The following is a 22,326-nucleotide window of genomic DNA, read 5'->3' on the forward strand; positions in this document are numbered from 1 at the left end:
TGTACTTCACAAGTGTAACTGTTCAGACTGAGCTCGCACACTGGGAGCACAGACCTGAGCAGCCCTGAGCTGACATGCCAGTGTAACGTCCTTTGGGATGGTGTCAAAGCACCTCTCCTGGACAGGACTGCACCAGGAAATGAGATGTAATGCTCTGTCCTACCAACCAGTTTACAATTGAGACTAGTATACAAAACGGTGTGTAACTCTTGGGTATTAGTATTACAGATTTTGTTCATCCTCCTGTCCTGCTGATATTTGCTTCAGATCACACTAACTTTTCCAGCTTTCATTTAAAAAAAAAAAAAAGACTGCTTCATTGCAAGTTATGAGACACTTTGATTTTATATAAAAGGAAATTGTCTACTTCTCAGTCTTCCATTATACATAATATGATGTACTGCACAGCCCGTGACAGTGATTTCAGAACAGGCTAGTCTCAAACATCCTTATGAACTATCACTGAAGCAAAATAGCGGAGTTGCATATTTATGGATTACTGTCCTCAGCTTTTACTTCCAACTCAAATCAGTCTCCCCTCAGGTCAGAGTCTGTTACCCCAAGTGGTAAGAAGAGGTGCTCAGCCTTCCACTGCATGGTAGAAGGTGTGGGATAATCCCAAACACCCGTGGTGGAGGAGTAGAACTTCCTGATGTGGTGGTTTACGTCTGCCCATAACTCCTTTCATTCCCTTTTCTGAGTCTTCTCAGGAAACATGGTAATCTGTGCATTTCTCTCTGGAAATGTTTGGATTAGAAACTGAAGCCCTGTTATTTCTCATTATGATATCAAAGAATAGATGCTGTGTGCCAGCCAGCAAATAATTGTATTAATCGCTGCATTATGGGCCACTGCTTAATCCTTCTTCACGGTAGTTCTGCAGCACGCATTAGCCTATAATTAAGTATAGCTTCATGAAATATGTACTGTGAGACTTGCTTAATAGATAAACTATCCCCTAATTTATTTTCAAGTCCAATGACCTATATACTCAGTGCTGAAAAACCCCTTCTTACGAACATTATTTCTCCCCTGAGACCTTCCATCTGAGCAAATCTGTTAAATGAAGTAGAGGAAGCTTTGATCCAAACTAGGCTAAATTCATTGGAACAAATGGCCGACACATGTATGTATGCATATATGTGTATGTGGGAAGGAAGGATGGTCAGAAAATGGAGAGGTGCAGTTGCATGGTTTGTGAGACATCCAAGCCTTCTTCTAAAAGCTGGAAGGTCATAGCTTCAGACACGCTATTTCCTTATGCCTGTGGCCATCTTGTTGTCTGCACATGTGAAAATTAAGTGCTTTGGGACCGTTGTGCTGCATGTTTGGGCCCTACTGGAACCTGTGAGATACAGACAAATAGGACAGAGCACAAAGGGTGTTTGTATTCCTGGCCTGCATTAAGCTGCAGTCATTTCCTACTCTCCAAGGTGGCCATGGAGACCCTCAGTCATACAGGCAAGGAGGGAGGTGTGAATCAAGCCATGAAAGAAGCTGGTTATGGTGAAGGTGTTCAGCAGCATTGCTGGGGCAAGAGATGCAGTTTCTTGCTCTTGTAATTACTACTAAGTCTACTGACTTGTTCCTGGAGGTGAATACACATAGGAATTTTCAGCATCCTCTGGGGAGCGTCATTGTACTCTCTCCCTCTTGTGCCATAGTGTCTCCTAATATAGCATCCAAGTTTCAACTGAGAGGCTGTTGTCACCAAAGCTTGTGGTGTCACGAGTTGTAGAGTATTAATAAGTGGGCACATGGTGATGCATACAGAGATAAGAGAGGACTTGTTTAAAGGAAGTGCATGAAAATGCTCTTTTTTTTTTTTTAACCGAAGTAACCTGTGCTCTTCAAAATCTATAGCTTTGAAGCAGGGGATTTGAATCTTGCTATGCATGAGAAAAATGAACTTTTTTTCCTCTTGTGACTGCTTTCTGCTTTTTGGCCATCCCTCATTGCTGCAGGCTCAGACAGGGATGGATGGTCAGGCTATTTTTGTAAGGGTCCAGACACCCTAAATCACTGGATCAGTGAACTGCTTTTCTCCACTTTGGGAGTACCCCATCGACTGATAAGCCTATAGACCGAGTGTTTTCTGTTTATATCTTTTTTTTTTTTATTACGCATCTTTTTTTGCCAATGTTTTGACACAATAGCCAAAACTAGTAAAATGTTTGGGCGAATGGCCAGTGCTTGTTTTACTGAGCAGCCTCACAAACTGGGAATATCCGTGAACCTGAGGCTTTTTGAATGAAACAGTTGTGGTGCCAGATACAAGAAAGCTGAAGGAGCAGGCATGTTTGGGATGTGTGTAACTCTTCCCAAAGAAAGATGGCTGCATCTAACCCTCTTTTTTCTTGCTCTATCAATTGTTAGCAATGGGGAAGCTGGCTTTTGAGCATGTCGACAGGAAGGCAGGTCAGCTCCGGTGCATTAGTGGCTGTTTTTTGGGTAAAATCAAGTAACAGAACAGGGAGGGGGAAACTACCGACCTCAGATGTAATGACATTTGTAATGAAATAAAATAAACTGATTCATCTTGTTTGAGGGATTCTGCCATACCTTGGCTGCAGGAGTGGGCTGAGGTGCAGGCAAATGCAGACTCAGTTCTGAGCACCCCAGCTCCTGGTGTGACTGTTGGCAAGACCTGCCCACAGCTCCTGCCACAAGGAAAGGGACAATAATGCTGCCTGGCTTGCAAAGATGCAGCAACTGAGGTGTGGAGGGGCTTGGAGGCTCTGAGGGCAAATGGAATGGTTGGTGAGGAAACTCCAAAGAAAATCTTTGGAGGCAAACAGAGGGGGAAGTGGGTGGCAATTCTTCATTCACGCCTAATTCTGCTTTCTTTGGCAAAATTCCCCCAGACTGGAGCGGGGACAGAATTGGGTCCCTTAAGAGGGTTTTTAAGGTTGGAAATATGCTCTGCTGAAATAGTGAGCACTTCCACCTCTGCTTGCTTGTGAGCCAAATCCTGGACAGAGTTCTTCTTGGAAGTAATTCTTCCTTTGACTTAAGTGAGATAAAGATGTGCAGCTCCCATTCTCTGCCTACTATCTGTTGAGACATTCATGCTGCATTCATTGCTATGGTGTCTGTCCCATTGTGCGCAGACTTTCAATTAGTGAGGGTTCTGGTTTTGTTTTGTTTTTGTGGGGGGATTTTTTGTTGCGTTTTTTTTTTTCCCCATAGAAAACTCTCTCTTGTTGCATGAAACCGTTTCATGCTGCCTCCTTGTTTTATTCTTCTGTGTAATGTGGCACAAGCAGCGTTCTGTTGTACTCACAGGAAAGAAGGCAGTCTGTAAGGGAAGTGCTTAATTTAATAAATTGCAGATTTTTAGTACATGGGATATTTGTTCCAACAGTGGGTTTTGCACTGCCCAAAATTTCAGTTTCAATTAAGTTAATTGTATTCAATAAGCTGAATGAAAAGATCTTAAGTAGCATATGAGTCAGGCTTTCAGAATGTGTGTGTGTCGGAGGCGGCTGCTGCCTGCTCAGCTGACGCACAGGAGTCCTGAGCCTGGGAGCAAGCACACGGCTGGACGGTGTGCATGAGCGGGGTGTCCTGCTCACTTTCCAGCATGTTTCAGTACAAAGGTTTGACGTGCATGTTATAAATGGTGGCACTTTGTGGCTGCAGGTGGTGTGTCCTTCTCTGCCTGCTTTTCTCCATGCATCCACATTCAGCTCCACATGCACATCTTGTCTTCCCTAATAAAAAGAAATACTGTAATAAAAAAGAGACTTTATTAAACTAATGCAATAAAGGCATTTTCTTTGAGGATTTAAACACTTCATTTTTAATAATAAAAATCAAATTGTCATAGTTGAACCCTGTATAAGTTTTATTCAAATCAGCCTCGAAATGCTGCATGCCTAAGCAGGTCTCTCCTGAGATACATGTATTTTAGCATTAGTTAAATGAGTTCAAGAACGCGGCTCATGCTTTGGCTGTTGGCAGTGAATCTGAGGATCAGGAGATTTTTTTTAGTTGTTGTTTTTTAATGGGAGATTGGTGCAATGCATTCAACTGCACCGAGGGTGTTATGAGACAGCTGATCTCCTGTTCACACTGATGAAATACTGCACAAAGCTCCCTTTGACTTCTGTAGCTCACATATATGAACAAGAGCATTGCACCACAGAATCACAGAATTACCAACGTTGGAAAAGACCTAGAAGACCATCCAGTCCAACCATCACCAATACTTCCCAGTTAAATCATATCCCTTACTGAGAGCGCACTCAATGCCCTCATCCAGGTCATCAATAAAGATGTTGAAGAGGGCAGGCCCCAGCACCGACCCCTGGGGAACACCACTCGTGACTGGTCTCCAACTAGATTTAATCCATTTACCACCACTCTCTGGGCCCAGCCCTTCAGCAAGCTCCTTATCCAGCCAAGAGTGTACCCATCCAAGCCACGGGCTGCCAGCTTTTGCAGGAGAACATCATGGGAGACAGTGTCAAAGGCTTTGCTGAAGTCTAAGTAGACCTCACCAGACACTCTTCAGGTTGAGAGACAGAAAGAGTTGGTCAGGGAAATGGGTGCAAATACAGTTTTGTGTGATGGAAACTGTGACAGGATAGATCTGAAGGTGCTTGGTTTGGCTAACAACTTGAAATTTTCCACTGATTATCTAAATTAATTTTGCTGCACAAAATTGGACTGGACACATTGCCAGGATAAGCATTTCTAAGCAACTTCTAGCACTTCTGCTTTATATCCTTGATGAAGTTAGGAAGAGATGCAAGGGAATGGAAGCAAATTGGGAAAAGTGGGAGCTATTAGTAATAGGTGAATGGTTGGACTGGATGATCTTTTAGGTCTTTTCCAGCCTTGGTGATTCTATGATTCAAAGCTGCATCTGAAAATGAACTGGACTCCTAAGAAGCAAGTACTTCTTATAGAGTTTGTTGAGTCCTGCATAGGCAAAGTGGATTCTTTTAAAAAATGTTCAGTGCATCTTATTCAGCACAGAAGACAGTACTGGAGGTTGAAGTTGGAACTTCTAGTTAGAGCCACTAGGAAGGAGCAGCTAACCAGTGGCTCCCCAGAGGTGCTGCCTTCCCAAGCTGGAAATGGATCTTTCATGCTGAATAAGGATGCTGAGAGGGGACAGGCTTATTGCACTGGTTGTGGAGGTTCAGATTTTGGTCTTGGTAAATGTCTAAACTTTCGGATCCTAATTGATCATATCTATACCTGAAGGGAACCAGAATAGCTTTTCTGTTGAGATGGCTGGTTGCATGTTCTGTTTGGGCTATGAGTACTACAGAACCAAAACTTTTCAGCATTTTCACTGTTGCTCTTGGCAGTAGCTGAAGTACGGATAAGCACAAATCAATGGAAAGTATGAAAAAAGTGTTTATGCTTTTTTAGTTCTTTGTATGTATATAATCTTCTACAGAACACACAACCTACTGGTTGAGGCACTGAACTTGATATGCATGAGGTGCTGGCCAGTGCTGTGAGTCCCCACCTGCCTGATGGCTCTCACCCTCCTCTGTCCCCAGGACATCGGTGGCTGAGCTTTGCTGCAGTATGACCTCCTCAACCTGATCCAGACTACTTCTGAAAAGCTTTAGTTGCAGAACTATCCTTCCTTAAGTCATTGGTAGTGCGGTCTGCTGTCCCACTGAGACCTCATTTATGCCTTTACAAGCCTGAACCCTTTGGGAAGAAAGCAGAAAGACTTCACTTGCCTTCCATGGGCTCTGGTCTAGCCTTTGTGTTGACCTCAAAGGCTACTTAGTCGGTCCTTTGGATGGAGGAGTTAGCTCCATTGTAATGCATTTTCTTTCAGAAGCTGCTTGAAAAAGATTCCTTGTCTGTGAGGTTTGACATGTTTGTTCTGGAAATTCTGTATCTTGTAAAAAAAATGAGCTTACAAATGGGGCTTCATAGGGTGAGTGCAGGGCAAACCCCCAAGATAGTGACTTTGCTGAATTGTTTTTGAAAGATTATATTTCTGCTTGTTCGAAAAAAACACTGTCAAAATTGCTCCTACCTTAAATAGCTCCAAATCCTTTTCAATTTTGATTGGATGCGTGCTCCTTTCTCCACCTCTGGCTACTATTTTTTATTAAAGTCAATTAGGGATCTGGTGTGTGATTTAAGAAATAGTGTCAATTCCAAGCTTAAACAAAACTGTGCCTGCGCAGAGTCCTTGTCTTGGGATGCTTGTGTAGCGCAGCTTAGCTGTGAGCAGAGCCTGGGCACTGTTCAGCTTTTCATCCATTGACTCTTCAGTAACTGGCTTAGAAATGATGGCTTGTAAAAGCAAAGATTTTAATAAGCTACCTAACCTGAAATTCATCCTATAAGCTGCGTTTGGTAAAGGAGACCCGCTTGGTCTCTTAAAATCAGTACAAGACTTTCTAGTTCCTGGGGATCTTCTCTTAGGTTTGCAGAGTTGATTGCTCTGTGAACTGCCAGTGTTATTTATTTATTTATTTCAACACGAGATGAAAGTAAGTCGGGATGAGCTAATTTAGCCAATGGGATTTTATAACAGAAGTATGAATGCTGTGGGTTTCCCTCCATCAGCCCCTCCAGCAGAAATATAGTTTTCAGAAATGAAAACATTCTCTGGCTGGCTTTAGGGTTTTCTTAAAAATAGAATCAGTGGGGTTTGGCTGGCTGGGCCAGTTTCCCCACCGCACACCTGGTGTATATCACTTTAAAAAATAAATTATGCCTCATTAAATTACAATTAAATGAAATCACGATCATTTGTTTTTCTGGAAGGAAGATGTTTTGCATATTGAAAGCCTAATTTGTTGCAGGTGACAAAAAGGCTGAACGGATTATTTAATATCACTTTATTTTTATAATGTTGCTCTCTGGTTAGTTTGTGTATACTTCAGTAGCTCAGAATTATATTATTGTAAACGTTATTGCTCTCAAGACACTTAATTTTATTGTTCTACTCTACCGCTCAGCTATCTAACCACTGTTGTTTACCAGCACTGTTTATCTTTAGTTGCAGGAGGACAGGAGATTTTTCCCTCTGAGTTGTTTTTCTTGTTATCTGTCCTGCTGTTGACATGGCTCTGGACCTGTCGAAGTGCTTTGCCTACTGCAGCTGAGCTGCAGGCCACTTGTTGCAGCCAGACTTCCTACCTGCAAGTCTGAAATGAGCACTAGGGCAGGGCCCAGTGACTACTGATGTGGAGTCTAGTGATTAAGATGTGGTGCGCAATATTACTAAGCTCCTGTAAAGGAGATCTTCATAAAAACACGAGGCACAAACTAAGTGTCAAAACCACGACTCTCTCTCATGATGTGCCATTTCTGGTGCCAAGCTGGAGACCCCAGGCCCAGAGCTGGTGTATCAAGCAGTGAGATGCCTTGTCAGTGCCATTACTGAGCCACGTGTACCTGTGTGCCCCTGATTTACATACAGAGTCGATGACGGCACTGAAAAGTAATTGCTGGCATGCTTTCACATATGTTTCTGCTCTCCATTTTTAAAATTGAACCATAAATTCAGCCAGGCTAATATGGGAGGAGAAAAAGTGGTCTTAGAATCAGCTCCAGGTATCTTTCTTTCCACAACCCCATTAATTTTTGGAAGCTGACCCAAAGGGGGGGGGGGGGGGGGGGGGAAGTTAAATATCCTTTAAGACCTAGAAAATGAAAAAAATAGCGAATCTGTAGAATTGATATTTGTTTACTGCCTTTGGAGAATTTTCCACTGTCTTTAAGGGGAAATTATAATAGGGCCATGCTGTATTGATCTTGGAATGCCTCAAGTCACAGACTCAGCCTTCTGAAATGTCCTGTTTCTGTTCATCTGCAGCGCGTGAGTCTGGCAAACGTAATTTTTTTAACTGAACATCCCTAGTTTCCCTGAGGGATGGTAAGCTCTAAGAAGGAGCCTGGGTACAAGCTCATGCCTGTGTCAGGGCTGCAGAGTGACAGAAGCAACACCAGGGTCTGCCTGGCACCGGTGTGGGTCTGTTCCACCAGCCAGTCTCCCTCTAGCCTCCTCCTCCCATTCCTGGTCTGAGGGTCCTGCCATGGCTCCAGGCCAGTCTGAGCCATCTGGGATCTGCAGGAAAGCCATGAGGGGGAAACTCTTCTCTTTATTGTGTAGATTAGGAGCTGAAAAGGTGAGCTGTGTCCAGCCTACCTGCAGGTTACATACGGAGCTTATTTCAAGCACTTCAGACATACGTGCTGCTGAAGCTGAGCTTGCACATATGTCTTTTAATGTAGATGTTCCGTAGCAAATAACGGATAAAAGAAGATACGGACACTTGTTTCACTGCTGGTTTTGTCAGGAATTCTATTCAGTAAGATCAGTAAATAGCAAATATGCTGGCATTTGCACATTACTTAACTGTATATGACTGGTGTTTTAACAAGTCTTTCTGGGGAGACTCTCTGGTATGGAAGAAAATAGGCTGAATATTACAGGGTTTTGACTGGGTGCCTGTTTTCTGGTAACATTTTCCTTACAAGAAAGAAGTGCTTGTGAGACAGCTTGCCTCAGTCACGGCTGTGCAGCAGTGGTGCAAAACATTAATGTCAGCAGCTGTGGCTGAATTGTGGTAGGGCCCTTCGTCCCCTTTGTGGCTGAAGGTCGCAGCTCTTGTGGTGGCCTCGGGCTTGCAGCACTGCTTCATTGTACATCAGTGTATGTGAGCATTTGCCTCAGGAAGGGACTGTTATCGCTTCTGGGAGTGAAATGGCCTCTTGAGAAGTGGGGATGTGGTGGGTGCCTCTAGAACGTGGGTGGAATGTGCTTTGCTCTAGTGGTCAGTGTAGGCCCCCATCCCGGCTTGTATGTTGTGTCCTGACTTCCAGATAAGCTGTGCTTGCAGTTATGCATTACTTTAATCTCATCATTAGGTTTAAGCCTCCTTTAATACTATTTTCCTCTCCCTCCAACTAATTTGTTTATTTTTAAAAATGTTGTGCTGGTTACCTCCCGGCAGAACAGTTTTTGTTAAAAATAGGTGAACATAGTGTTGATTTGTTTCTGCAGGAAGAAGCCTATGGTGTTTTAAAATAAGGCATAAAATAATGGGTTAAATCCCTAGAGCTATATTCTAAGGCTTTATTATTTATTGCATTTTCTCCTGCCTGAAACAAGTGTCCAAACCAAAATGAACGGACTGTAACATCAAACCCAACCAAATGTTTTTCTTTATAAACCTCCTGCACTGTTTAAATGTCGAAACTAAATTTACCAAACTTGGCAGATTTGTCAAAGATGAGCAGGCCTGCCAAGCATTCCCAGCATCAAGTAAAGACAGAAGAGAGAGGGAGAGGGAGACATCTAACAGCTCCTAAAATATTTGCTGCAAGCACCTGGTGGTAACTGCAGTTTCTTCTACCCAGTTCACCTGCCTTCGTATTCAGGATTTCTATGCTCAGATGCTTATTCATATGCTTATTACAGTGCCAGAATAGGACAGTCACAAAATAAACTCCAGCCCTTAGAAGACAAGTGCTTTCCTACAAAATATCCCCTGTGGAAGAGGCTATGAGGTTCTGATGTAGGCTTTCAGATTTCTAAACAAATTTAAAACACAACCATGTGACTGGATTTTTACAATTTCTTTTTAAACCAGGGCTTGTTGTCTGAGATCCTGCGTAAAGAAGAAGACCCTCGGACAGCTTCCCAGTCCCTCCTGGTAAACTTAAGGGCGATGCAGAATTTCCTCAACTTGCCTGACTCAGAACGGGATCGAATCTATCAGGATGAGAGAGAGAGAAGCATGAACCCTAATGTGAGCATGGTGTCTTCAGCAGCCAGCAGCCCAAGCTCCTCTAGAACCCCCCAGGTAAGACATGATCCTTTGTTACCTGTTTGTTATGCGGTCCTGTGCTGATATTCATCCAGGGAAGGAGCTTCTCCCTGCCCTTCCCCTGTATGTTGCTCCTTTTGCCCAGGTGAGTTGTGGAAATCCTTTTACAAGGTCTTGGAGAGGCTGTTGAGAGGTGTTTATTGAATTGCAACAAATCTTAGTGATGATTCTAGCTTTGATCAATGCTGTAAATACAAAAAAGAGTCTGTGATTTTAGTACCTGAATGGGTGCTTGTCGGCTTTGCAGATAGGGTTTTTTAGACTACGTTTTAGAAAGTATTTCCATAACTGTTTGTCTTAGTGCTCTGTCATGTTCTACAGAACACGGTAAATTTCTGAGCTTGTGGAGAGGTTCAGATATGTTGCAGGTAAAAACATGCAGTGAATAGGAGCCAACAGTGAGTTAGAGATTAGTGCACTCTGCTTAGGAAACGACAGTCCTTTAGTTAGTGTACACTAGCAATTATTTGAAGTACAGAAAGTAGAGATGGGCACAGTGCTAGGACAGGAGATGCTGCTTTCCACTTCTCTAGGTAAGTTGTTCCCTTGCACTAAGAAAGAACATCCAGGTACTACATGTCATGGTATATCCACACTTCAGCCAGGCTTCTTGCTGTCCCATACATATACTCCAAAAAGGAAAAGGTGCTTGCACAGAGATGACAGTTAACTCTTGTCATGACATTTGTGTAACTTGAGTTTGAAATTTCTAACTGTGCAGTTGTGACAGCTCAGGTCTAGCACTTCATCTTTTATAAACAGGCTGCTGTAACCCTCCTGCTCTAGTGCTTCCACAGTCATGCAGTCAGCAGAGTCTCTGGGTGCTTGCTCAGGCTGTGCATGTCTTAAACATGCTTATAATATTACTGAGCAATTCTCATCCTGAATACAACAGCTGCAGTGGCTAAAAATAAGTAGGAGTCTTGGGGCAGGGTGTTAAAGGCACATGGATCATCCTTAAGGTGTGCTGATTCTGTAGGAACTGTTGAGCTCAGCTCAGGTATTTGGGCGGACTTTACTGCTACGCATGATATAAAGAACTGCTTTCACTGAAGGCAAGCATATCTTGCCAAGCTGAATTCAGTGCTGAATTTTTTGTAATATGTAAAATTCATTGTTGTGTAACTCTTAACTGTTTTTAGTTATCTTTCTGTGAAAGCAGAATTCTGAAGAGAACTATTTTAACATCTAAACAGTGTAAACTCTTTCTGTGTTTAAATTTTCATGAATTAGCTTACTACTGCTAATATTTAGTGCAGTAGATTTTATAAGTTGAATAGAATAATAATAATTAAAAAAAAAAAACAGACAAAAGAAAGAAATGGGTGAGTTAGATGCAGTCCAGTGCAAGTAAAAATCAGAGCTCTGTCAGATCTGTCATTCTGTCTCTTTCCTCTGTCAAAATAACACATCTTCCCCATGTTCTTGTGACAGCTTTAAGTAAGGAAAAATTTGTTCTTCTTTTTAAGAGTACTGTTAGCAAACCATACACTACAAATATAAAGCAGCTCACCCTTCCCTTATTTTCTCAAAGTATCTGGTAGAATACTGTGAGATTTTTAATCACCAAAAGCAATGCAGAAACCTTTTTGTACCGAGTGCTTGTCTTGTGCCCGCTGGATAAAATTTCCCCAGTCCTCTGAGGGCCAGCACCAGTCAGCACAGGTGCTGTTTTGACAACTTGGACACCTCTGCAAATTAGGCTGCTTCCCAGCTCCTGGGCAGGCAGCTCAGCTACTGTGCTTCCCCATATGCCTGGTATTGGTCCCAATGAGACAAGTACCCTGTTCATAAACCATGCAGCGATCCTGCAGCATTGCCTCCCCAGGCAAATGTGTTGTATACCCCATATATTGGTGCTTTGGAGGTAGCAGTGGTAACCAGTGAGGAGGAACTATGCTGGCCTTTCAAGAATTGCGTTATAGTGCTGAAGAAGTTGATTTAATGTCATTTTGAAACGTGGTTTCCATAGATACCAATCTCTTGAGGCAGTACTTCTGGGAATAATTATTTTAGTGTGCTGGATAGAGTATGGTTAAGTGCTGGGACAGCCGTAGAGGTGAGCTCATGAGCACAAGGAGTTACTCCATCGCTCTGGAACCCAAAGCCCCTCAGGGTATTCCCCAAGCACAGACAGATGCGATCTAGCACCACTGTGGAGGTGAGAACAGCAGATCCATCTAGCAAGAGGATGCAAGTGCTTGGGGGAAGAGGTTCTGAGCTTTTAAAGGTTATTGTGTACCTGTTGCTCTCTTCTCTCTGTTGAAGAGCAACAGTAACTGCTGGGATTTCAGCACTCTAGCATTGTGATTACAGACCCTTTTTTGTTTTCTTTTTTTTTCTTTTTTCTTCCCCCTCCCCGCCCCCCCCTCCCTATTTGCAGTGAGGCATTTCAATAATGGCAAACTTCTTGCTAATATGAAGATCAATTTTGAATCCAGGCCTCTGGCATTAAACACTTGTTTGTGATATTTCTGTTTGGCATTTGTCCTACCTATTCTGGTGATTAAATAAAAAAGAGCCCAGCTTTCAGGGTGCATAGGGCAGGGTGGCTCCTGACCTCTGGCTGTGGAGCTGGCAACACAGGAGATCTATGCTGTACCATGTACCACTGTGTGGGTTGTGCACAGTGAGCTGCTCCTGATTCCTAGACTGGCTTCAGAAAGAGAGGAGATACAGGTTGACAAAGGCAAGCACTATCTGCAAGCAGTAGGAAGAGTGATTAGATTGTTGTCTTGATTGAATTTTGGCTCCATTATTAACTTGGGTCTTGGAATAGAAAAGATGTTAGGGACAGGAAGATTTGGAGGAAAGCAAAACAAAGAAGTTCAGAAGACTTGGTTTTGCCTAGTTAACCTTCTCATTAACAAATAGGCATTTGGGCATGTCTGCCTAGTTAAAAATTAATATTAGATGTACTCTAGCAGCCTTCAACTGTGGTACAATGGCAGGAGCCAGCTGAAAAGGGCCTCTGCTTAGGGCAGGTATCTGAATATCACCAGGGTTTATGGGGGGTTTCGATCTACCTGGAAGTGTGAGCTTTGTGACTTAGCTTAGTTTGTTTCCTAAGACTTTCACATCTCAAGAGAAAATGGGGATTTTATGTCAGAAGCCTATGTATTTCCCTTCAAAGATGTAGGAGTTCAAGGATCAGCCATGGCAAATGCGATCTGAGCTCCAGGGGGCTGCTGGTGCTCTGAGTGCTGCCTCCTGTCCCTCACCTGCCTCTACCATCTGAGGTTGGCTGTGGCTGAGAGGCTTTAAAATAAAAATCTCATAGAAGCCTGCATACTGATAGCAGCCTTGCAGGGGTAGTCCAGCCTGGAGAAGGTACTGGCAGCATCCGTTATTGTCCTTCATTTGTCACAGAAGCTGATGGGAAATCATTCAATTAAAAGGAGTGCAGTGGAATACACAAAATCTCAATATGAGTTTAGGAGAATGAGGGCAGCACATCAAAGGCATGCCAAAGCCCAGCTTTATGAAATGACTTTTTTTTTTTTTTCATTTCCACTGATTTCCTAGGTGAAATTAGGTGACTGTCTGGCCAGCATAATGATGATAAGGCTGGGAAACCATACATACTCAAATGACATACGTATAGTTTTAATAAAGGATGAGAGAGACTTGAGGGAGTGCATTAAATTGAGTAATAATTTATTATTTAGAGACCTCTACCCATTTACTCATTTTTTCTGGGAGAATTGGCTCTTCCTCCAAGGTGTAGGCTACTTTTAAAGAGGGGGGAAGAAGGTAGAGGCTGGTGTCAGTGCCGTGGCAGCTAGCTGGCAGAGCAAACTTCAGTGGCTGCCTGCAGCCGAGCGCCCGGCTACCTATCGTGTTGTTGAGCTGCTCAATAAACATGCTGGGAGAGGGAGAGGGGGGGAGTTGACAGGGCCTTGTATGTCCTATAGGAATGCACTGCAATTATTTCCAATCACAATTAACCTGATTAGAATAATGGACAGGAAGTGTCCCTCTGTAGCTAATGCAGTTTGGCATCAGCTGACTGAAATCCTTTGATAATTTCTGCACAGATGGCTGGGCTGAAAGCAGCACTTTTTTAATTATTATTTTCATGGTCTCTTGGTAGGCCAAAACCTCGACACCAACAACAGACCTCCCCATTAAGGCGGACGGCGCCAACGTCAACATCACAGCTGCCATTTATGACGAGATCCAACAGGAGATGAAAAGGGCCAAGGTATCTCAAGCTCTGTTTGCCAAAGTGGCTGCCAATAAAAGTCAGGTGAGTGGTAGAGGGGATTTCGTTCTTTTTGGGGTTTTGTTTTTAAAGCCAACTTTGGGGTTGGATCTAGACCTATATTCTCCTCCCACCAATAAAAATACATCTGTTCATACAATAATAATAACCTTCATCTCTGGGGAACCTGTCGTGTTTCTGGCATTTGCCTGCTTAAGTGGTTTCCTTTTTCTTTTAAAATAGACTGAGAAAAGGTCCGGCTCGCAGCTGAGCTTTCTCCCCATTTTGTACAAATACACATATCTTTTCCCACTTGTAGTGTACAACTTATGCGTCTATTAGTAGGACAAGGACCTTCCAAAATGATGATACACTTCTTGTTTCACAGGTAAAAAACAAACAAACACCTGTTTTCTTAAGTAATTAACAGAAGGAAGGTGATGGGAAACTGTGTATTAGGAAGGTGTTTCCTTTTTTTTTCCTCACGTTGAATGTGCTTCATGCGATATTGCCATGTGAACAATTCACATCAAATCCAATCAGTTTTACAAAAAAGGATGAGAGGGCACTGCAGTGTGTTCTCCTGCATTAATTTTCACCTTGGATGTAAAAAATACATGTGGGCAAACCCAGTCTGGAGTGAAGTTCTTGAAGAGAATCCATTAATTTAAAAATTTCATCCAACTGTTTAAAAAAATATAATGTATCAGTACGAATTTCATGGAAAGGAGGACAGCATTTTTTGTAGGAAGGACCGCAAGCGGGTGGTGGTTCTGATGGAGACCATTGGAAGGAATTGTTTACTCTGTGTGAGAAGAGCTGCTTCTGATCCTGAAAGAAATTACTCTGTCGTGTTAGTAGGGGAATCAGTGTGCACACAAGAATGTATAAATGCATCTGTGTGAAAGGGTTAGAAACATCTAGGTGCATGTACACTACTAAATACATTTTTTCCCTCTGTGCAGGAAAGCAATATTGTAGTCATTAAAGTAGATGTAAAATAAGAAGTTGAAAGGCTTATAAACAAGGCATCAAAGGTTATCAAAGCACATGGGAGAGCCTTGTCCTTGTTACAGGTATTTGTGCCCATGCATTTGGAGGGCTGATCCATTTTTTTCCTTCCTCATTTATTCATTAATTTTCTTTGTCTTTTGCTTTATCTTGTCCAAGTACAGGGGTTACAGTCCACAGCCCCTAAGCCCCCCAACAAAATCCCAGGCACAGTATGAATTACATGAAAGGAAAATACCATGGAACCCTCTTAAACTGTTAAATGCATAAAAATCTCATGTACCACATGGCAAAATATAATGAGAACTGGAGCTGTTAAACGAATAAAGCTGTTAAAAGCATAATGCCACTTGGCACAACTACTGTGCATTTAACGGTTTTCCACTGTGTAATAAATGACATATGTGGTAAACGTGCAGTAAATATAAAAACTGCACAATTGATTTTGCAAACGTGCCCCTTATTCTTTACTCCATGCAGATATCAAAGTTCCACCCAGAATCCGGACTGGACAGATTTTAATAAGGAGCGTGTAGCACAAACTGAATGCCAGCTTCTCTGAAGTTTGGCTTAAAATTGCTTGTAAGCTTCCTGTCCTTATACCCAGAGGCTTCTTGAAATAGAGAGGGTCTGAACCACCCAACAATAATTTGGGTGGCTCACCAGCTTCAGTGTGTGCCAGTTTCTCTGGCAGTGTTGCACACCAGCACCAAAACAAAAATAAGCTTCATAGTCTTTCACGTGGAAAAAGAACAGGGCAGATTTTGGAAGCAAGATACAAAAGGATAAGCACAAGATCCACACATGTTGTCGTTTAAAGCAGAGTTACTGCCCATAAAGGTTTTGTTTCTTCAACAGAGGCAAATAAAGAAGCATTTCGCAGGCTGATGTTTCTTTTGTTTCACAGCCCTGCCAAAGCAATACTGGCTCCCTGGGATGACCCAGCATTTGCCATGCTGAGATGTCATAGCTCTCTGCTGGAGCATGAAAGTGGTTTGTGAGGGAACTGGAAGGCAGGGAGAGAGAAGCTACAGCCACAAACCCTAGTGCTACGTGGCTCCCCTGCTCCAAAGCCCACCTGCATGGCCCAACCCTTGGCCTGGCTGGTTGTGCTTATGCTCCCCTGGCCACATACCCCCCATGGGCAGTGTAGTGCTGAAACTAAGGACATAGCTGTTTGTAGGGGAGGTACTGTGATATGGTGGAAAAGACAGTGTCAGCTTACCTAAAAACTGGCTGTGGGGCTTTCCCATTGCTTTATACGGGTCTGCTGTGCCAGTTGCAGTCTCTCCTGATGACAGTGGTGCTAATTTCACCAACTCAGTTACATGGTGGGAAGTGCACATTGAAAAGTGCTCGTATTTACAAAAGAAAGAGAATTTGAAAGAGAAGGAAAAAAGAGCTAGTCTGAGGGTTTACTTGGACTCTTCGCCAAGGTTTGTTCACTTGCTGTTCTCCACAGGCCTGGCTTGCATTGCACTGGCTTCCTCTATTATTCCCTCACCCCAGACAACTGAGAGGCTTCCAGTTTGCTAACAAGGCATGTGTTGTGTTGGGCGCTGCTTTTCTGTCAACAGCAATCCACGGTGCTGTGAGATCTTCACAGTTTTAGCAGCCAGTGAACCTCCGACAGGGGGTTCTGACATTTTATATGTGGGGCTGTATGTCGTGTACCCAAGAGGGAATTCAGAGCCAATGGAGGCCTCATTTCAGCTCCTGTCTTCATACAGCAAGATCAGTTCCCACTGAGAGCAGTTATTGCAAGCGGCATCATCTACTGGTGGAGTTATTTGACTTCTAATTTAACAAGTAGCCATCTTTATTCTTAAGTTGTGGCAGATTATCGGTTCAGCAATGAAAGCAAAGGGCAGCTGATAGAAACTGAGGGTACAAATCGTGGACCGCACAAGTCAACATATATGCAAGGTGCAGGACCACGTGGAAGTATGGAGGTAGCGTACAAGACTCTCCTTTTAGGGGCTCAACATTCATAAAGGTCTAAAGCCATTCATTTTAGACTTTGACTTATTTCTCACATATTTTCATTACTTTGCTTTTTATTTCTTGTGACGTATCTTGATATTTTTTAATCTTGTTTGAGAAGTGCTATGCATCCCTTTGTCCCCAGCAGGAGCTGAAGTGCACAGCACCCATCACACTTAGCCTCCAAAGCTGTCATCCTATTCCAGATGTCAGCTGTTAGTGACATACCCACTGGACAGCACGCTTCTCTGGGAATACTGCATGCTAGTGCCCTTTGTCCCTTACATGACTAAGTCTGGGACCTCTAGTATCACACTGAGAGTGTTTCTGAACTCTGGATTTGGCCTCTTATCTGTGCTCCAGAATCTCCTGGTTATATTTAATTCATATGGAGTTACCTGTTTGCCATTTTAGAGAGATTCGAGTGGCCAGTGTGCCTCCAGAATGGGACGCTGGGACAGGCAAGGATTTTGACCCTGTGTTGCTGCAGGTTTGAGCCAACTGTTAAGACAGTCGTGACAGACTTCTGGTTTCTTTGTCCAGTTCTGCAACTTCTCTATGGGTCAAGTTTGGGAAAAGCCATTTTCCTGTCACCTTGTGTCAGTGCTTCTGTAACACTATGCAGCAAGGTTACCCCTCTGACCTCTACTAGTGGGTGTCCTAGCTGAGACTGAGCTGTGCAGAACAAGAATATAGATCTGTTCATAATAAACAGTCACTATCAAAATAAATAGTGGGCATATCTGACTGGAGCCCTTGCTGACAGTCTGAGGGAGGGTAAAGATTGTATGGACATGGGAGGCTCAATTTCTTACAGCTCTCCCAGGGCAGGAGTCTCTCTGTAATCAACCTGGGGTGTGGAGGAGTGGTGCTGCTGAGGATCTGCCGTGGGCCAGGGCAGGGTAGATGGAAGGATCTGACCTCCAGCATCATTAGTTCAGTAAAAACAGAAAGCAAACGCCAGCAACTGAAGTTCTTCCCCAAAGGACCAGAATTTGTTTTAGTTATATCGCAGTAAAGTAAGAGAGAACCCTTTGAGCAACTTTGGAAAAAAAGCATTAAACTGGCAAAGCTCAGTCTCTGGTTCTTATCTTTGCCTCATTTAAAAATAAACACATCAAAAATAAATGTGAGATTTAGGGGCAGAAAAGTTGAGGTCCTTCTAGTTAAGAGGAATGTGGGGCTATGGATAGAAATACTTTTTGCGCAAATTCCTTGTCTTTTCCCTGACTTTTCCTTGTGAAGTCCCTGCTACTTTTCTCACAGCATGTTCTCTGGCCAAAGACAGGTGGGAGCTCCACCGTATGGGTCCCAGCCCCTTGGCCACCACTGTCACACTGTTCTTGCACTGAGCAGAATGCACAGGTACTGTGAAAGATGAACAGCCACCGCTCTGAGGCAGTTTTTATCTTTTACAGTCTGTCCCTCCCAACTTATATCTCCTTTTTCAGTATGATGGAATGCCTTCCCTCCTCCTTTTAGCTTAGAATAGGTATTTCCTGTGCCCTTAAACTAATTAGCTTCCAGTGACAATGAACAACAACTAGAAAAACACAGCTGGTTGCAAAGGTGCATGTAGTATATGAATATACAGCATTTCTTCCTGCTACAGCACTTCAGTGCCTTTATGGTGCTTATGCATCTGTACAGCTCGGGCTTATCTGTTGTACTGATAGCTTAATGTTCTTGTCACATATGTAGGAAGTACAGAAAGACATTTCTCACCATGACTGAGCTTAAAATTTCTCTGAAGTGTGTTTGGACATTGGCTGACCCCCATCCACTACAGCTTCTACAACAGTGCCTCTCTCAGCCTCTGAGCAAAGCATGGTCACTTGTGGAGCTGCCACTTTGCTCAGGAAGCCATTGACAGACCCGGGAGCTGCTGGCAGGCAGCTTGTCTTAGCCATGAGCCTGCACTACCTCTCCAGTGGAGAGAGAAGCTTGTCTGAATCTGGCACACTGGAAATATCTTCAGTGAACAGCATTCTTCCCTCTGAGCCCAAGAGGTGTAAGCAGACTTGGTGTTCCCATGAGTCTAAGGTGTGTCACGGCTCATTCTTTTTTTTGTATTGTCTCTTCTTTTATGAGACTAATGAGAAACTAGGCACAATGGAAATGCTCTGTATTTTTCCTTAAATTTTTGTAGGATGAAAAATACTGCATGTTACAGAAAACTCAGGCTATCGAGTGACTAACCTTGAACTGTACCAAAATGTTCCCAGTAAAGCTTCTCAGGTTTAGTCCCCCTCCCCCAAGCCCTCATCAAGAATTCATTGAAGCCATGACAGAACTCTCCATTACAGTTAGTCTTTTATCCATTTCAGCTTTCTTGATTAGGTTATCTTGAATCATTAGGGGGTTTATTTATTTTAATAGACACTTATTGGATTCATGGAAAGAGAGTTTGGCGACCAAGGAACAAGAGCTGAATATTATCTGGCTCATTTCACGCTGCAGAGAGTCCCAAACTGAGCAGAGGGAAGAGGCTGAGAAAGTTTGACCAGAGGACTCCCTGTGATCCTGTGTAGAAAGGGAACTTTCTCTGGATAATGCATCGTTTCTTTTCTAATCTTTCAAGACTTGTGTTGATCATTGCTGCTTTTTTTCCTTTTGTCACATATGTTGACATTTTCTGCACTGATTATGTGGGTGAGGAAATGGCCTTTTACATTTATTTTTGAGATTTATTCCTGAATCACTCTTACTAAAAACTCTTCATTTGCCTACTCATACTTTCGTTGGAGACCCTAGAAAATGTCAGTAGAGAAAACCAACTGTATTATTATTAGTAATTTCAATGTGAATGCAGAGAAGCATGAGATTGGTTTAGTTAGCTTTATCTAGGCTGGAGGTTTCTCACAGTCCGGCACAAGGAGATGGGCTGCTTGTGAATAAGCTCCATGGACACTCAGCTGCTTCTTTCTTCTGTGGGTCTGAGTAGAGATGCTGCTAGAAGCCTATGTACTGGCCTTGTAGCCCCAACATAACTTAACTTGTACTTCAATCAGAAATCTGGTCCTTGACTGACTATAAGTTGATCACCGCCTGCAGTATGCTTGTGCATATGTTCTTTGAGTGCTGGAAAACCTGATCTCGTTGTAGCCTGGTAACTCTGGCTGCCAGAGCAGCCTCCCCTGTTCTCGGATAAGACTAGCAAAAGTGAAAGGGTCGGGCTGCAATAGAACAGCTCAGGATAAATGAGAACAGAATATGGCTTGTAGTTGCTGCACCACCAAACTATCCCTCAAGGGGGTTTTGGTGTGCCAGGGCTAATGCCTTAGTGTAGTAAGCACACTGTTTCTTTAAAAGCATAAAAGCACAATGGGAATGGCTGGCTTCCTGCAGATTTTTGTTGATGTTTGCTTAGCTATGTGGAATTGTATTTGATTTGGAGACAGAGAGAGAGGTTAAAAATAGGAAATTAATATGATATTATTTGTTTTATCAAATAAAATGCTTAGAAAATGTTTATCTCGTCTCACGAGAACAACAGAAATAGAGGCCAGCACGTTTCTGCAGCTCTCCTCAGTGAACTGATTTGGGCTGCGTTCTCGATGCCTCTACAAGTTTTGGGGTGAAATGAAGGAAGTTCTGAGTAGAATTCCTTGTAACCACAAGCACTGGGTGTGCCTGACTGTAGAGCCAAAAGCATCCTTTAATTGTGCTGTTTTTCCTCCTCTTATTTTTAATGGAAGACATTCCCATTAAAGAGCCTTAGAAGCCGGCAGTAAGGGCTGGATTCTGCCACCCATACTGAGGCTGACGTATCAAACCCTCCTGGTAACTGTGGCACTGAAGGGGGCTGGTTGTGCTGTGGAGTGAGGCTTGTGATGTGCAGGGGAGGCAGGATCAGAAACAGTGCATTGCAGCTCTGGGGAGGGTGTGTTATTTGTTAGGGTTTTAGAGTATGTTCACATAAGTTGAATTTACTTGTAATAAAATGAGCTCAGATGTGGATGAGCGAGGGAAAAGGTGGCAAGACAGCATCTTGTTCTTTACTTTCCCTTCTTTGTGCCAATAAATGTAGCTGTAGATGAAAATTCGCTGTAAGTGGCTGTAGCTCCAAGATTTCTGTATGTGAGCATTTTTTAAACGAAATAATTCTTCTGGAAAGCGCTGTGTAACGTACACAGACCCAAAGAAATAAATACAAGAAAATTTAAAAATTACGACCAAAAAAACCCCAAGTTGATTTTTTTTAACAGAAAAGGGGGATTTGTGTATTAATAATTCATGAGTTCTCATTGAACATGCACGAAGAAACGGTGCTATTCAATAGAGAATACTGTCATCTGTCACTGTTTTATTTGACATTTACACTTCTTTTTTTTTTCGCCTGGTACTGCAAAACTTTCTTGGATGGCGTGCTAAGATCGCTTAAATAAATAATTAAAGAATCCAATGCAGACTTTTCATCTGTACATGGGGAAGGCGGTTACTTGCAATCATAAAGAACGTGTGAGTATGCTGCAGTGCCGCGTTTTCTCGCATACTAACCCAAGCTATCACCTAGTAAGCGGCCCCGTAAATGGACGGAGACTTGAATGGAGGGATAAGAGAATGGGAACTCAAATAAATAAAGAGGAAGGTAGGAAAAGAGCAGTGAAAGGAGAGATTTGATGCAGATAAGCATGCACACGCATGTGGTGGATATGTGCATCTATGTGTGGGGGTGAGTGAATGATAGCTGTTGTGAAGAAAGCTGCCACAAATACATTGCTGTTACTGATGGAAAAATAAATATTTATAAATGGCACTGGGGGAGATCCAGTCACCCAAAATGTGAGAGAAGACAGGGCATTTAGCACAAAGACAATTCAGAGTTAGGCGCACCTTGCAATTTCTTGCTAATATTAGGCTCATGAAAATCTTTCTGCTCTGTAGGTTAGTTATTATTTATAAAAATCACAGAACCAGCTGATACATTCATAAGCTAATTATTGTAGCAGCTGGGTACACATGGTGCAATATGTCTGAGGCTGTGAAGTATCACAGATTTCTTGGGGCCTGCTGTGGTGGGGGTGTGCTGTTGAAGGCTAGATCCCTTAATCTGATCAGCCAAGCAAATACTTTGTGGGGAAACTGGATTAATATCTCTCTAAATACCATGGATGTGCTTCACCTTCAGAACCAGGCTCCTTTAAACGTGCCATTAGCTTATGTCCTTCAGGGAATTGAGAAGTTCTCAGGTGTCCTCAGGATGACGGGGTCTTTGCCTGGTGCCTGCCTTTGCCAGAAATTAATTTCGTTTGCTCATGTCTGCACACATGGTCACGCTGCAGTCTAATCTTTTCCCTAATA

General features: G+C 42.9%; 1 protein-coding gene across 6 annotated transcripts in view; it reads left to right on the forward strand.

Annotated features, from left to right (window-relative positions):
- Positions 1 to 22,326, forward strand: part of SATB2 (SATB homeobox 2) — a 124,948-nt gene that overhangs the window by 76,158 nt on the left and 26,464 nt on the right. For all 6 annotated transcript variants that reach the window (XM_015868181.3, XM_015868185.3, XM_085553393.1 and 3 more), the window contains exons 8-9: positions 9,588 to 9,800; positions 13,918 to 14,073. In XM_015868181.3, coding sequence (XP_015723667.2) covers positions 9,588 to 9,800; positions 13,918 to 14,073 — 369 coding nt within the window. The remainder of the gene's footprint in view (positions 1 to 9,587; positions 9,801 to 13,917; positions 14,074 to 22,326) is intronic.

Source organism: Coturnix japonica, chromosome 7 (genome assembly GCF_054131305.1).
Source record: "Coturnix japonica strain WE chromosome 7, WE-NBRP24, whole genome shotgun sequence".
Taxonomy (NCBI): domain Eukaryota; kingdom Metazoa; phylum Chordata; class Aves; order Galliformes; family Phasianidae; genus Coturnix; species Coturnix japonica.